The 14,626-nt window shown below is 39.4% G+C and overlaps 1 protein-coding gene across 2 annotated transcripts in view; it reads right to left on the reverse strand.

Annotated features, from left to right (window-relative positions):
- Nucleotides 1-204: 204 nt before the first annotated feature.
- Nucleotides 205-14,626, reverse strand: part of adcy5 (adenylate cyclase 5) — an 89,151-nt gene continuing 74,729 nt past the window's right edge. The window contains exons 10-21 of one of the 2 annotated variants that reach the window (XM_046053874.1): nt 14,409-14,553; nt 13,272-13,369; nt 11,118-11,205; nt 9,949-10,065; nt 9,614-9,772; nt 8,765-8,949; nt 8,642-8,662; nt 8,230-8,362; nt 6,324-6,587; nt 5,422-5,626; nt 4,614-4,738; nt 205-2,944 (exon numbers count right to left, since the gene is read on the reverse strand). In XM_046053874.1, coding sequence (XP_045909830.1) covers nt 2,816-2,944; nt 4,614-4,738; nt 5,422-5,626; nt 6,324-6,587; nt 8,230-8,362; nt 8,642-8,662; nt 8,765-8,949; nt 9,614-9,772; nt 9,949-10,065; nt 11,118-11,205; nt 13,272-13,369; nt 14,409-14,553 — 1,669 coding nt within the window. In that variant the 3' untranslated portion in view covers nt 205-2,815. Of the gene's footprint in view, nt 2,945-4,613; nt 4,739-5,421; nt 5,627-6,323; nt 6,588-8,229; nt 8,363-8,641; nt 8,663-8,764; nt 8,950-9,613; nt 9,773-9,948; nt 10,066-11,117; nt 11,206-13,271; nt 13,370-14,408; nt 14,569-14,626 lie in introns of both variants that reach the window. The other variant, XM_046053873.1, reaches the window with a different exon arrangement.

Raw genomic sequence — 14,626 nt, forward strand, 5'->3', positions numbered from 1 at the left:
GAATTGGAACTAAAGGGCCTTGCCCAAACCATAGGGTGTCCCCACATTTTTAGCTATATAATTTCTTACAATGGATGAAATATGAGATTTGGTTCTATAAGAGTATTCTGAGACAACAGTGTGCACAAAGTAAACAGGCATTTATCTAAATCCAATAGTGAGCTGACAACACAGGCAGATTAGGCAGAAAAAAATCCAGATGAATTCAGGTAGTACCTGTGAAACATCTCAGGAGTTTATTTGACTGTAAAAAAACAAACAAACAAGAAAACAGCAGTGTTTGGCATGACAACAAACACAACCCATGGTTTTGTCTCTGAAGCTGTTTTGTCACAGACGCTGCCTCACCTAGTCATCTTATCAGATTCATCATGAGGATCCTCAGCTGTAGAAATGAAAAGGTGGTGAGCTTCTCCGACTTTTTAAACCTAAGAAATTATCCACCTCAGGCACCTCATTGCTACACTCCTCTGATCTGTGCCAACTCTCCTACCCCTTGTGTTTTCTAATGGCACATTCTTGCAAAATAAGCAGTATAAAAATGGGTGTATGATGGCACTGCATTCAATGAGTCAAATGGGACGACACTTAAACTTTTAGTAGTATTTTCATCCAATAGACTCAAAGCAAACATTTGGATTAAGTGTCAAGTTTATCCTTTCCTTCTTAAACAGGAAACTAAAAGCAAATCCACCAACATAAGATAAGGTTGGTACTAATATACATATTTTCACGTCCATGAAAAGACCAAAATCATCAATCAATTGATCCTACAAACAAATACTGCCTGTGAAGCAAAACCCAGATATATCTTATTCCTCTGTGTTATACAAGAAATAGTCGTTCAAGCCACTGAGCAGTAGCAGAAGATTTATTGGCCAGAGTCCGGCCAACACATTGCAGCTGGCCAATCTTTTTAATATTTAATTATCTTTTAATTATTTACTCGAGTATTTTTTTTTTGCATCATTTCAATTCAAATTTAATTGCCATAATTAATTAAATATATAATGTATCAATAAAAATGTTTTAAACATTGTAAAAGTCTATAATTATTCCAGTGGCACAGTGAAGGCTCCATATACTAGTTCCTTTTGTGTCAACACACTGAACACAATGTCTTGGTGAAGTACATCCTCACTAGTGTAGTGCACCAAAGCTATGTTAAATGCTCACTTCAACAAATGTTATATCTGTGTTTATAGTTTTTTAAAGGTTTGTCGTCTCGAGAAACAAATAGGCTAGGGCGCAGAGTGTGTGTAGCAATAGAATAGGGAAGTCAGAAAGTTGTGACAAATGAACTAACAGTAAGATTTTGGTCTTTTCATAAGATATCTTAACAAAAGAAACTGTTTATTGTATATACAACTACAAATTTGCCATATTTCTCAATATTCTTAGTATATTCTCCCTTGACACTCTGTCCAGACATTTACTGATTACTGTACTCTGTGACTCAGCCAAGACAAACAGAACCAGCTGTAATGTTTGGTCACAATAAAAATTTAAATCTATGAAACCGCCAGGTTACAGACAGTTTGTCTGATGACATGCTGAGTAATGCTGTAATACTGAAGAAAACTGCTCTGATAAGAAAATAACTGCAGTTAAAATTTCCACCTGGGCGTCATCTATCCCTGTCCACAGGATGAGCATCATCTGCGTCGTCAGTATGTAGTTCATATTAAAGGCCTCATTGGAGATCATTGGACATTCATTGGGTCGTACCATCTGATTGAGCATAAATGAGCATGGGGGCAGGGGTCTACTGAGACTAAATGGTACATCAGCTGTGGGGCTACGCTAAGACCAGGCAACATCAGTGAGGACTTCTGAAATACCAACATGAAAGTGATACAGTATGTACATCTGAATACACATTGGTGTTTATAGATAGCTCTCTAATATATTAATGTACAAAATATAGAATCTTAAAATATCTGATAGTGTTTGGTGTTCTGAAGTCAAAATACAAAATGTCGAAGATTAGAAAAAGCTCTTCATTGACATCCTCTTTGTGTTTCCTGTGTGTGTAAATGCTGTTGATACTGTAGTGTGAGTTTGTGAATTTATATGTCTGATGGGAAGCTTTCTGTGAACACTGCGTAGCATTTTCTCTCTCTTCTTACAAAAAAAAACTGCCTCTGGGGGAACTTGTCACCTGTAAGACGCACTCTTCACTTATTAGATACAACCTACTCCCTCCATCAATCTGTTAATTACCGACGTGATCAGGTATTGACACAAGGAGGGATAGTGATGCGGTGCTGGCTGAGTGTTCAGAGATTTGTACCTGTATCATGACAACATAGACAAAATGTGTTTTACATACAGTACATAAAATCATATACATACACATAAAACTGTCTGCGTTTTACATGTACATATATACTTCAGCAGGAGAAAGGCAGAGAGAAACAGAGGAAGTGATGTTGTTCACGTCCTGCAGGTTTGTCTGAAGCCATCACAAAATCAGGCAGATTGAAGCAAATCAAATTTCTTCCAGAACATTCTTCCTTCAGGACCTAGAATCGCACTGATCTTTGGTCTCAATGGCAGATTCAGGCTAGCCAGGCCTCTCCCACTCATAGTATCCTCCGCAGGCTAAGCTTTAGGAGGAATTTTCTCATCCTTCCCCATTGGGGTCTCAGTAGGTTTGATAAAGGATCGGCGCAGTGAGAAGGGAAGCTTCAGTCAGTCTCAGTCAGCCTTAAGATATCAAAGGTCCATGAGCCTGGTCCATGAGCCTGTTCCTTACGTCAGAGGCTGAGTTAAGGCGCCTACCCCAGAGTGTCTATTAGTCACTAAGTTGGGGTTAACTGCTAGGTGGTCCGCCGGTGAGGAAATAGGTCATCATCTCTCCTTTGCCCTTGACTGTGACCACACCTCTGTACTCTAGTGTGTAGTTATAGGAGCTCAGTACCTGGTTCAGGTCTGCGGTCACCTGAGGACAGAGGGAGGAAGAGACAGTGAGTGGCCAGGTGTATTTTGGTTCACATGTACCACTTTTTCATGTTTATTATTATTTGTTTTTTGTTTAGCACCTAATGACTCCCAGTCAGCATTGATTTGTTGATTTGCAGGTCAAAAGATGTGTAGACGTTTGGGTTAAAACCGTTTAAATAAAACCATTGCTTTTACATGACAAAATTTCATTGTGAAGCAGTTATACTTATTTCATATTTCAAAGTACTTTGAAATAAAGTACCTGAAAGGCTGTTGGAACAATGGTTATATGTGACCTTACCATCTGGGAAACTAACTTCTCAGTCAATTTGAACACAGTTTTAACTTGGACATCTTTTGACCTGCAAATCACCAAATTGTCGCTTACTTGGTTGTCTTTATGTTAAATGCAGGTGTCCTTTTTTACCACCATAAATTCAGCTGCATGTCTAACTTATCATTTATTCAATTTCACCAAAATGTAAAGCTGCCAGAAAACCAAATCCAGGGGGGGAAAATGACAGGCACCAATAGAAATAATTTGGTAATAAGTAGGTATAGGTTGTTTTTTTACAGGTTATACACAAACAAAGCAAAAACTATCTGAGAAATAAACTATAATAAAATTTATTTACATGATAAGTGTATTGTATCTCAGCATATTAGTCCCTTTTTGGAGACTTGGTCCTTTTTACATTTGATTCTAGGTATTAAAAAATTACAAAAATATAGTACAAGTGAAAAATAATTTTATATTCTTATGATATATTTTTATATATGCTTCATCTATCATTCTGCATGGTTTACAAACAAATTAGATACTAAATAAAGTATCTAAAGTAGCTCTTTTGACTGGTTTTCTCAGTCTGTATGAAAATACTGAATTTCATAGTCCACAAATAGATGAAATCTCCTAGTGTTAACAGCATAATTGTGCAGTTGCTTTGTCACTTTCATGTTCATTAGGAAGCAGGGGTTTGTATTTGCTCTTGCGTAAATGGTTTTTCAGAGAGTGCAGTGGAGAAGAAATAAGATGAAATTAAAGGTTTCCATCTTTGTTCAGAGTAGCTTTGAGTTATTAAGCTTTAATGATTCCACATCTGATAGAGCAAAACCAATATGGCAATTTTTAATTAACACTTTTCATTAACTTGAACAGATCCAGCCGTCAACCATGTCTGAAAGGCAGTTTTGGAGAGATTATGCAAATTCTTGACCAAAATAGATTGGAGCTAACGTTCATTTTCTTCTAAACTAAGTGAATATTCTGTCAGCAGCCCTGAGATTGTTCCACTTGTTTTTAATGTTGTGGACTTGTTGCAGACAAGAAAGGATAAGACAAATTTATATTGAAAGAATTTTTTTAATAATAAAGTTTGATTTTGAGCGACAGTTCTTTAGTTGAGTGGACATGTTTGTTGTTGCCAAGCTGATGTGGCTGTGGGATAACTGTTCAAAACTATCAGTATTGATTTAAGTAATAGAATGTATAAAAACTTATGTATCAACGACAATTTTGCTGTGTTGTGTCTTCAAGAGAATACAATTCTTGACAAAAACTAATGTGCATTTCAAAAGTAAAGTTATAGAATTGAGTTATTATGAGTGTGTTTACTAGGCGAAATGACATGTTACAAGAATATCAGTCAGTCAGTGTCATACTTCACCTGGATTCTCTCCGGTACACCTGTGCTGTCCATACGACTCGCCACATTCACTGTGTTCCCCCAGATGTCGTACTGAGGCTTCCTGGCCCCGATCACCCCGGCAACCACAGGGCCAATGTTGAGACCTAAGAAAGGACACAAAGATAAGCTGAAATGTACTTATACTTAGGGCTGGGCGATATGGCCAAAAAAGTTAACACAACAAAAAAAATTCATATCATTTGATATTGATAAATATCACGATAAATGCCAAATGATTAGTTTAAGTTTAGAGGTTGATTTTTGCTCTTGAGTGAAACTTGAAGAAACCAGATGGTTAATTGTGGTTTTAGACTCTCTACTCTATGGTCAAAACATGAAAAACAGTGGATCAATTAACAAATTTGAGCTAGAACATTAAAAAATATATTATATATAATATATATAAATATTTTTTCAGTCCCTTTTCCTCAAAAAATAAATATCTTTTTAAAAAAAAGCTAATTAATTCATGATTCATTAATTAAATCAAACATTTATTGAACATCTGTTATATTGTATATGTTGTTAAGGAAAATTATATCACTATTGTTATTGTTTTATTGCCCAGCCCTACTTGTACTATACTTGATTACTATGACAAAAAACACAGTAAGCTGATATACATATTAGATATACGGTAAATCAGTTTGGAAAACTTAAATTTCTGAGAGTAACAGCCGCCTTAACTTGAGTTCCAGTCAATAACAATCTCACTCCATCGGCATCCCTGTTAGATGTATAAAATCCCTGAGCAACAGAAGCACATTCTTTCTTTTCTGCAGCTCACCTATTTTCATCTTGAAGTTGTTGAAGGAGTGTTCGTTGATGTATTTCATTTGGTCCGTCATCCTCATGGCGTAGTCAGCCAAGGCGCGGATGTGCGTGCGTCCAGCCTTGTCATATGTGGAGTCGTTGAGGCCGGAGGCCGCCATGTAGGTGGAGCCGATGGTCTTGATCTTCTCCAGCTGACGGAACTGTTCCTCACTGATGATCTAATGGTGGCCGGAGAAGGAAGGTTTAATCTATAAAGTTCTGTATTTTGTAGGGTTTGGGTTCAGGCTCATTGGATCCAAATCTAAGTTGATAAGATAACCAGATTCTTGAGTCTAACAAATGTCATGTTGATTTTTTTATGACCTCTGTATTTTTTAGTAGCAAAGAAAACTGTACAAAACATGTAAAGAGTTTTAGTTCTGAAACCTGAATTTAATCAATATTTTTTAGACAAAACTTTGTCTATTGTTGATCATAATGCATAAAGGATGGAGACAAGCTGGTGAACATAGTGGAGCATCTAGCAGCCAAAGAGCCCGATAGTTTTCTCAGGAGATAGTGGAAACCACACCAGAGATAAAAGGATATATTAGGATATATATAAGGAAATATTGGAGTTACATAAATCAGGTGGTAACAAATATGACTCCAAATGAATGATAATGTTATTCTGTGACCACTGGATGAGTAAATAAACTTTCAGATATGCCTTCATACAGCATAACAAACTAACTCTGTACAAAGTTATTACGTGAATGAAATCAGGAAAAAAGAAACCTACTTCTTATTTTACTTGGAAACAACAGTTTCGTAAAGCACCACTGACACTAGGAGATCCCACAGTGGAAGCCACAGATTTACATCCTCGCTCACACATGCAGACGCAACGTCCAGCTGAATCTGTTCAAATCTTACCTCATCAAAGTCAGCGATGATCTCGTTAAGCAGCCGCAGACACTCCACTCCCTCATTGTTGGCCTCCAGCTCCACATAGAACTCTGAGAAGTTGCTGATGGAGGCGAACATGACTGCCACACACTCACAGGACTGGTAGTACAGCTCGTCGTTGCGCCGTTCACGCTGCAGGAAGTGGGCGGCCACGTCTTTGGGCAGGATGTTGTGGAGCAGACGGCGGTTGTAGGCCTGCAGCTCCTCCATCTCCTCCTTCTCCTCTGTGGCCTGTCAGGGGTTCAATACAGAATGATAAAAGATGATAAATCCTAATGACTTTGTTAAACCCCTGACTTTTCATATAGTGCCACCAACAGGTCAATTATCCAATGAAATATTTTGACATTTTGGATGGATTGGAACAAAATTTAGAACTGCACAACAATTACTACTGCTGACTCTGTTATTTCTGTTATTTATTGATACTCTGATACCCTCTCTGGACTGAAAGAGGTCATATTATGCTTTTTGGCTCTTCCCCTCTTTTTTTTGCATGTAATAGGTTTGCAAAGTGAAAAAGCCCAAAGTCCAGTCCTGCTCTGAACTGCCTGAAAACAGCTCTTTTGCTGCCTTTTCTTCTGCTTTCTTGCGACATCGCAAGAAAACACGTGCCATAATGCTCGCCTGACGGCTAGTCAGGCACACCCTCAAAAACACTGGTGGAAAAACACACTAAACTGCAGCACACAGTGACAAGATGTCCGCCTGCTGCCTCTCCTCTCCCTTACAAACACTAGTTACCCTCCAGGCAGTCAATGGACATAAAGTTGTTACTGTGATGTAGAGACAGAAACTCAGTTAAAGCTTTATGGATGAAAGATACTTTTGTTACAGATTAATAACTCACCACTCTGAAACTCTTGCTCCATCCATGTTGCTGTGTTTACCGGCTTTTCAGGGCCCGCCCTACTCTGCTTCTGATTGGCTAGTAGTCCTTAACTAGGAACTGCGCATGTGCAACTCCCAACAAAGATCATTTAGAGACAAGATGTATCACTCCATAGCTAAAACAAAGCCTTCAACGCACAGGGTGAAAAGAGGAGCCTGCTTCAGTACCTCCATGAGATGTCACAGAACCCTAGAGCATCCCTTAAGACATTTGATTATTATTGAAATAATACTTCACTGACAATCATATGAAGCAATGACTGTTACGGCTGCCATCCTCCATGAGGGAGGAAGATACAAATGTTTCAGAGACATCTTTTGAGCCTACAGTGGATTATTTTTAGTGGATTAGTCCTTCAAATATATAGAGAATGTCAGATATGTATGGACACATGAGACCAGCATACTGCAAATGAATGAAAAGAGTTTTGATTGAGCTGGAGTGGGCATGACCAAGCTGGACCAGACACACTTTCATATGGGCCAACGGCAGAAAGTTAGTCGAGCTCGCCAGGGTTCTGGTAAGGCCTGCATCCTTTTCGTGCTGACTAACAACCAATACAAATCCTGTCTGTACAACCTGTTATTAGCTAGTATGTTCATAATTCTTTGTTGTAATTTAATCTCCTAGACCTAAAACAAATAATTTTACCAGTACTACCAGTGCAAAACAATGTTTGTGTTTTGTTTGATATGTGTTAAGGCTCGTAAAGAAGAGAGAAAAAAACATTGGCTTTCTTTATAACAGCATCTTCTAGTATTCCTTAAAGGGGTCTTGGATATTTAAACCAACACCACGCACACACACACACACACACACACAAAGGGAACATTACATTAACTGACATTTGTTTTCTCGAGACCTACCCTAACCTTAACCCTAGACCATGTCCTATCCCTAAAATGTAATCATTTACATTGTGGCAACCTGCTTTTTGTCCCCATAACGGAGTAATACACTTTCACATACACACAGACCGACCTGTAGCTTCCAGAGGAAGTCCAGCCTGGCCGTGGACTCCACCTGCTGGGCGTGAAGGTAGAGGGCGAGAACGAAGACAGTGATGACCACCGGGGTCATGATCTTCAGAGGAACCTTGGAGTCCGCCACACAGCTGGAGGTCAGCACACACACATTAGGTTTAAGATGTTTCATGCTAAGTACTGAACTACATGACATTCAGATGTTGAGTACAAAAAGACTTTGCAGGAACACTGTGACACAAAAACAAGCTGCCCTCTAAATCTTGGCTCATTAGCACTAGCATCTGTTGCCAGCAGGTCATTATAGTTACATTTGTGCCAGCACAGTGATAATGATGCTGTTAGCTTAATCAGATGACAGAGGTGATGCTTTGGGTCTCAGTGGTAATAGCCTTTTCCATCAGTCTCACCTTGTTCCATTCATGTGCTCGCTGCGAGGGGAGGAGCAGAGAAGAGCCAATTATTGGTTAGAACATCTGCACATGGTCAAAGATTTAAACACACGCACATACAAGAGTAATAAAGTGACTCACAAATCATTGATGGCGTTGGCCATCACCAGTAGGTCCTGGTTGTCGAAGAGGCTCACTTTAGGCACCTCCATGATGAGGAGGTAGAGCAGCTCGATGAAGAGCATGAGGAAGAGTTTACCGATGCTGCTGACCTGCAGGAAGACGGAGCTAGCCAGCAGGCTCAGCAGCACACAGCACGAGAAGTACTGAGGGAGAAAGAAGGAGAGAGGTGATGTTTGGAAAGGTACATTTGTTTTTACGATCTATAACACGCTGCTCTGACTGAATGAGTCAGAATATAAAACACTGCATAAACCCACAATTTTGACCACTTACCTGTTCATTGAAACATTACTGTGCAAACCTAATGTTAACATTTATACCTGCAATTACCCTTAGCATCCATTTGTTCAGCTACTGTTAAATGCTCTATCACTTGTCAGAAGAATCTTAGAATATACAATTACAAGTGCTTCACTGTAACAGACTGGACATTGTTGTTCTTTTTATAGTACAAGGCTGCCTAAACATTTGTAACAGATATATTTGATCAACATATTTAATCGCAAATATATAATGGTGATTTTTCCAGCAGGAAGGTGTACATAAATTGGCGTTACTGCATCAGACAAATTTGTTGCTCATCTGAGTTGACTTTTTAAAAGCCTCAGTTTTCAGTAAACCTGGATCGGTTTTTGTTTGCCTCCTTACTCTTGCTTGCATGTGTTCGTGGCACCTCTAAATAAGCTTGTTGTTAGATAGACTATTTTCTTTTGCTTTAAATCAAGCCCTACATAGTGTTTTAAATCTGAAATATAACTATGCAAACACACACACACACACACACACACAACAAAGGCACACCTGTACCTCAGGAAAGCTGCACATGAGGGAGTTGTCTCCACAGGGGCTGTGTTGTGTATCCAGGCTGTAGTTCAGGAGGTGGACATGGCAGATGTTCACGCTGTCCAGACTGATGTTAAGCTCTGCCTTGATGCAGCTCCGCAAGTCATTACTGCTGCAGGTGAACTGAACAAGATCAAAGGTCACAAAGGACATGTCAGAGAAGAATCAGCCGAATCAGAAGCAGAACATTCAGAATGTGTTTTTATGTGTTTTTCAATAAGATTAAAACAGGCTGAGTGCTTTGAAAATTGTCTTATGAGGAGAAAATTACTTGGGAATTCTGTCAAGTGAGAACTTACAATATTGATGAAAGCAGAAAGAAAGACAACGATAATGGTGAAGACGCCCACCAGAGTGCTGTTCAGTCTAGACTGGACTATCCTCTTAGAAAGAGTCTGCAGAGGGATTGGGAAGAGCTGGGAGCATGGGAAAAACATGAGGACAGACAGAGCGAGGGAGTTAGTGCGTGCAGAGGGTTCAATTTGATTTGATTTATTTTCACTAAATCCATCAGTTTCTACATTATCGTTAGTAACCTTAACTAATATCTGCTGAGAAACCTGACACCAAAAATCCTCTCTGTAGTAGATGTTTTAGTGCAAAACAGAACCATGACTCATCAGTGAAAACCGTTAACAGGAGCTCCATTTTTCTCTTTTGAAATCTTTTATGTCCCTCATGACCTTTGAGCAGGCGATGAGAGCAGGAAATGGATGGAAAAAAAGCCTCCTGAGGTTTGTCAGGTGAGCTCTGCTCTTTCTCATCATCCCCCTGTCATCAGACTGTTAACAGTGTATAAGAGGGAGACAAAGCGTAAAGTTGTAGTACAAAATTGAATAAGTCTTCTGGATCCGACAGAGAGTCAAAACTGGTGTGAACTGAGTAGCACTGTAATGTACTGTGTTACAAATACCAGAAGCATAATCTCAGTACAGGATGACAATGGACCGATCATCTCAGTTTACTACAGATACACACCAACAAACTTAATCAGACTGAGAAACCCAAATTTAATATTCAAAATGAGCGATATCTGTATGACATTTTCAAAGTTGTAATTTTCAAAGTGGGGTCGAATGGTGGCATCTGCACTTTGCACTAAGGAATTTAGTTTAAATAAACTCATTACATGAAAGAGCTTTCTATGAGGTCGAGAGCAGATTATGCTTAAATTTCTAGATCACTGACAGTATCTGAAATCAACAGCAAGCGCAGCATCAAACCACAGCCTGGTAAAATATTTGGTAACAGATTTGTCTCTGTGATGTCTGATAATGAAGTTCCTTTTAAAGAAATAAGAACCAGTTTGTCTCTGCCCTTGATGACTTTTAAGATTTATATTCTACAAAGCTGCATCCTTGTAGAAAATGCTAAATTCACTTCTATCTCATCACTCAAGACTAATGTGTTAGATCTGCACAAGGTGTCAAGTTCATTATTAACATTATCACAAGCAGAGACTACTTACCCCAAAACAGCAGTACACACTTGAGACAAACATGACAGCCATCAGGATAATAAGACAGGCGATGAAGAAGCCGATCATTAGACTGGAGCTGCCGATGACAGAGTTAGGACATCATTACATACATACAATGGTTCTTTCTGGCTGCATTTTATGGTTTGTCCTTAGTTGTTCTAATACCATGTGTCATGGTTTTAAAAGTAATAATGTGAGCAACTATATCTGCTTCTCTTTATTGTCTCTGACCCTGTGTCGATGTAAATGATATGGAAGTAGGCATTTTGTGTGTGGGTATGACAGGAAACAGTAAACGGGGAGAGAAAGTGTGACCTTGGTGAAAATGCTGAAGGAAAACAGATTAAACAGTGAGAAAGAGGAGGTGGGGAGGGGACGGGGAAGGATTGTCTCTGAGGATGGCTGAGAAGTAAAGACAGGAATAAAAGACAAGAGGGGAGTGGTGAGCTGAGAGGATCGAGGAGAAAGGTTAATAAAGAGACAGGCTAAAGAAGATCAATAATGAGAGGTGGGCAGGCAGAAAAGTCTGAGTGTAGGAGAGATAAAAAAGAGGGGAGGGTTAGCCTCCAGACAAAATCTTTTTGAATCTGGCTGCGGCTCGGCTGCAAGTACGTTGATTTTGATTTGATATTCTCTTTTATAACTCATCTATTCAGCTTTTTGTGTTATCAAAATTACTTTTTATAATTCTGGTTGTAAGGCTAAAGACGGAAAAATGTGCAACATATACTGTAAGGACTAAAGTATTGTGCAGGATTTGTGAGGCTGCAATGATTAAAGGCAGACACTGAATGTTTTAGAAAGATTGGCCACAAGTGACAGAGAATGTCATTCATTTTTAATGTTAGGCTAACATAGGTTGTAGCACCTTCTATTAAGACATTGAATGTATGACTACCTTATGATACGGCCCCTGTAGGCAGCGCTCTTTGTTTTCTGTATTCTGGTTGAGAATCTGTGTAGGCTACTATAAGTTAAGTCAGTTGTGAAGTTGCCCGCTAAGGATTGGATCTGCTGAAGCCTATCCCGCCTACTTCCCGGTTGGGTTCGAAGATTATTGGCACGGCCTGTGGCGGATCCCTCCAACCAGAAGACAGAAATTAACAACAGCTGTTCTCAGCTGACTTGTCACTGGAGGTAGATGTGATTACCATTGATCGGTTTGCCTCGCTGTGTCAAGTTGTGTCAGACAGTTTTTGTTTTCTGAACATGAGTGTGTTACTTAAATGATTTGTGGTAACTTTGCCTATGGAAAAGGGCCTAGGTTTAGCTTCACTACTGATTCCGCTGTGTCTGCATTGCTGCTTTATGTTATTCACAGTACGTTTAAGGGTGCTGCTCAGTTTGTGTTTAGGTTTTTTAAACCGTTTCGATCAGAGAGTTGATTTTGGTTACTTTGTGTAGTTTAATACCTCTCTCTCTTAGTAGAGATTTCTCTTTTGTTATATTGCTTTCATTGATTTAAGCAGCACCCAACAGACCCTTTTTATACAATGTGTCAAACTCTCGTCCTACTCAATCTTTTCTATCCCCAAATCCATCTTGAACTATGTTATATTTATTACCCACATGAGCCAGTTCCTAACACCTTATTATGTAACTAATAAATTTATCAGTGTTAATAATTAGTATAAGTTAAGTATTATTAATACTTAATAGATGTTATAAGAAATTATTAAGGACAACCTTTGGGTTGCCAGATTATTAAATATCCCTTTAAGGGGTATCCTCCTCCAGCATAACTTTTATGTATTTATTTATTACAGACTTGTATCATATATTTGGAGTTGTTGCATGTTCTCCACCCATCCATCCATCGTTAACCGCTTATTCTGCCTACAGGGTCTCGGGGGGCTGGAGCCAATCCCAGCTTACATCGGGCGAAAGGCGGGGTACACCCTGGACAGGTCGCCAGTCCATCGCATAGCTGTTACATGTTCTCATTTTCTGAATTTTGAGATAATACACATTACTGAGAACAGTGGATGTTAGTTTTAGCTGTCGCTGTTATGCCTGCTGTTGGTAAAATTTCAGTCATGACAGAGGCGTGTGACTGTGATCCCATTTTTAATTCTAAAAATTTGAGTTGGTAATAGTGGCATATTTTAGTGAGGGGATGAAGAATGAAACGTGTTCACTCACGGTGGCACAATGACAATCTGGATGAAGCAGATGAAGAGAAAGACGAGAGCGGCGCAGGCCACGTAAGCTCCAAACCTGGAGTCCACCTGTTTGGAGTACTGCAGGAGGAGAGGAGGAGAAAGAAACAACATTTTACCATTTGACAACATGCTTTTCTTCCTTTCTGTCCCACCGAAGGCAAACTTTGCAAAAATTTGCAATCATAAATCAGCAAAAATTTGCAAAATCTGACTCTGTTACATCGGTGCAGGGACAAACATTAAGTTTTGGAATAAATGGTAAAAAAAAAATGTTAACACAGCTTTGAAAGGAAAATGTTCAATCACTGTCATTCAGAAAGATTATCTATCTTGAATAACAGTTTGCTTATGAAGACCTAAACCAAAGAGAACTGTGATATTTTACAGTTGAACAAAAAAAAACAACTCTGGTTCTCTGTAGGACAAACTATGCAACATGTGTACCAAAATTATTCAAATCTTTGGCATTTCTGTACTGTAATTTTTTTATTACTAACTGGGCGACTTATAAGCCACAGATTTATTTATATTACAGTATATTGTTGCTGAAATGTAAAAAAAACAAAACATGCTTGGAATTGCCCTGTGAGTCTTAAAAACAGCTCTGCATATTGTTGCTGTAATGAAGTGAGGCTAAGACTGCAGCTGGTAGATGTGTATTGTTGTGGTGTTGTTGTCCTGTAGGGTGATGATGCTGTCCAGGTGCTAAAGGCTGCGACAGAGATGATCTCATCCACAGCAAGCTGGGGGCTCACAAAAAGTCCTTCTGATCTGCTCTAAGTCTTCACTTTTGCCATGACAGGAAGAAAGTGACTGAAACTTGAAAACAGGACTCAAAGCCAACAGACCCACGCTCTAACTTTCCTTCTCAGCCTGCCCTTCACTGTCTGAAGCAGTAGACTTCTTCTGTCCTTTAGTAGCTGTCTCTTCCCCCTTTAAACCCCAGTTCCTCCCATTATCTGTTATACTTTGCTTTGACTGACTTCCTCAAGGGACAGAAAAGAGCGAGCAGGAGAGAGCTTTTTGCACAGGGAAGATTGCTTGTCGCGGCCAATTATTTGCTGCTATATTGGCACTGTGTGTCAATGTGTGTGTGTGTTTGTGTGCACGTCCTAACCTTTTTCTCCAGGTCAGGCTCTCTGAAGGTGAGCAGGAACTTTTTGACGTGTTCGGAGCGCAGACGGTCGATGCTGCGCGCGTCGATGGCCCGGCCCAGAAACTCATCCACTTCGTCCTCTGGGTTTAGGTTCTCTTGCGTGTTCCTGAAAATAAAATGCCTGAATGACACAAAATGAGACCAGGAGACATTTACATCTCAGGACGACTGAGAAGGCT

Source organism: Micropterus dolomieu, linkage group LG07, assembly GCF_021292245.1.
Source record: "Micropterus dolomieu isolate WLL.071019.BEF.003 ecotype Adirondacks linkage group LG07, ASM2129224v1, whole genome shotgun sequence".
Classification (NCBI taxonomy): Eukaryota; Metazoa; Chordata; class Actinopteri; order Centrarchiformes; family Centrarchidae; genus Micropterus; species Micropterus dolomieu.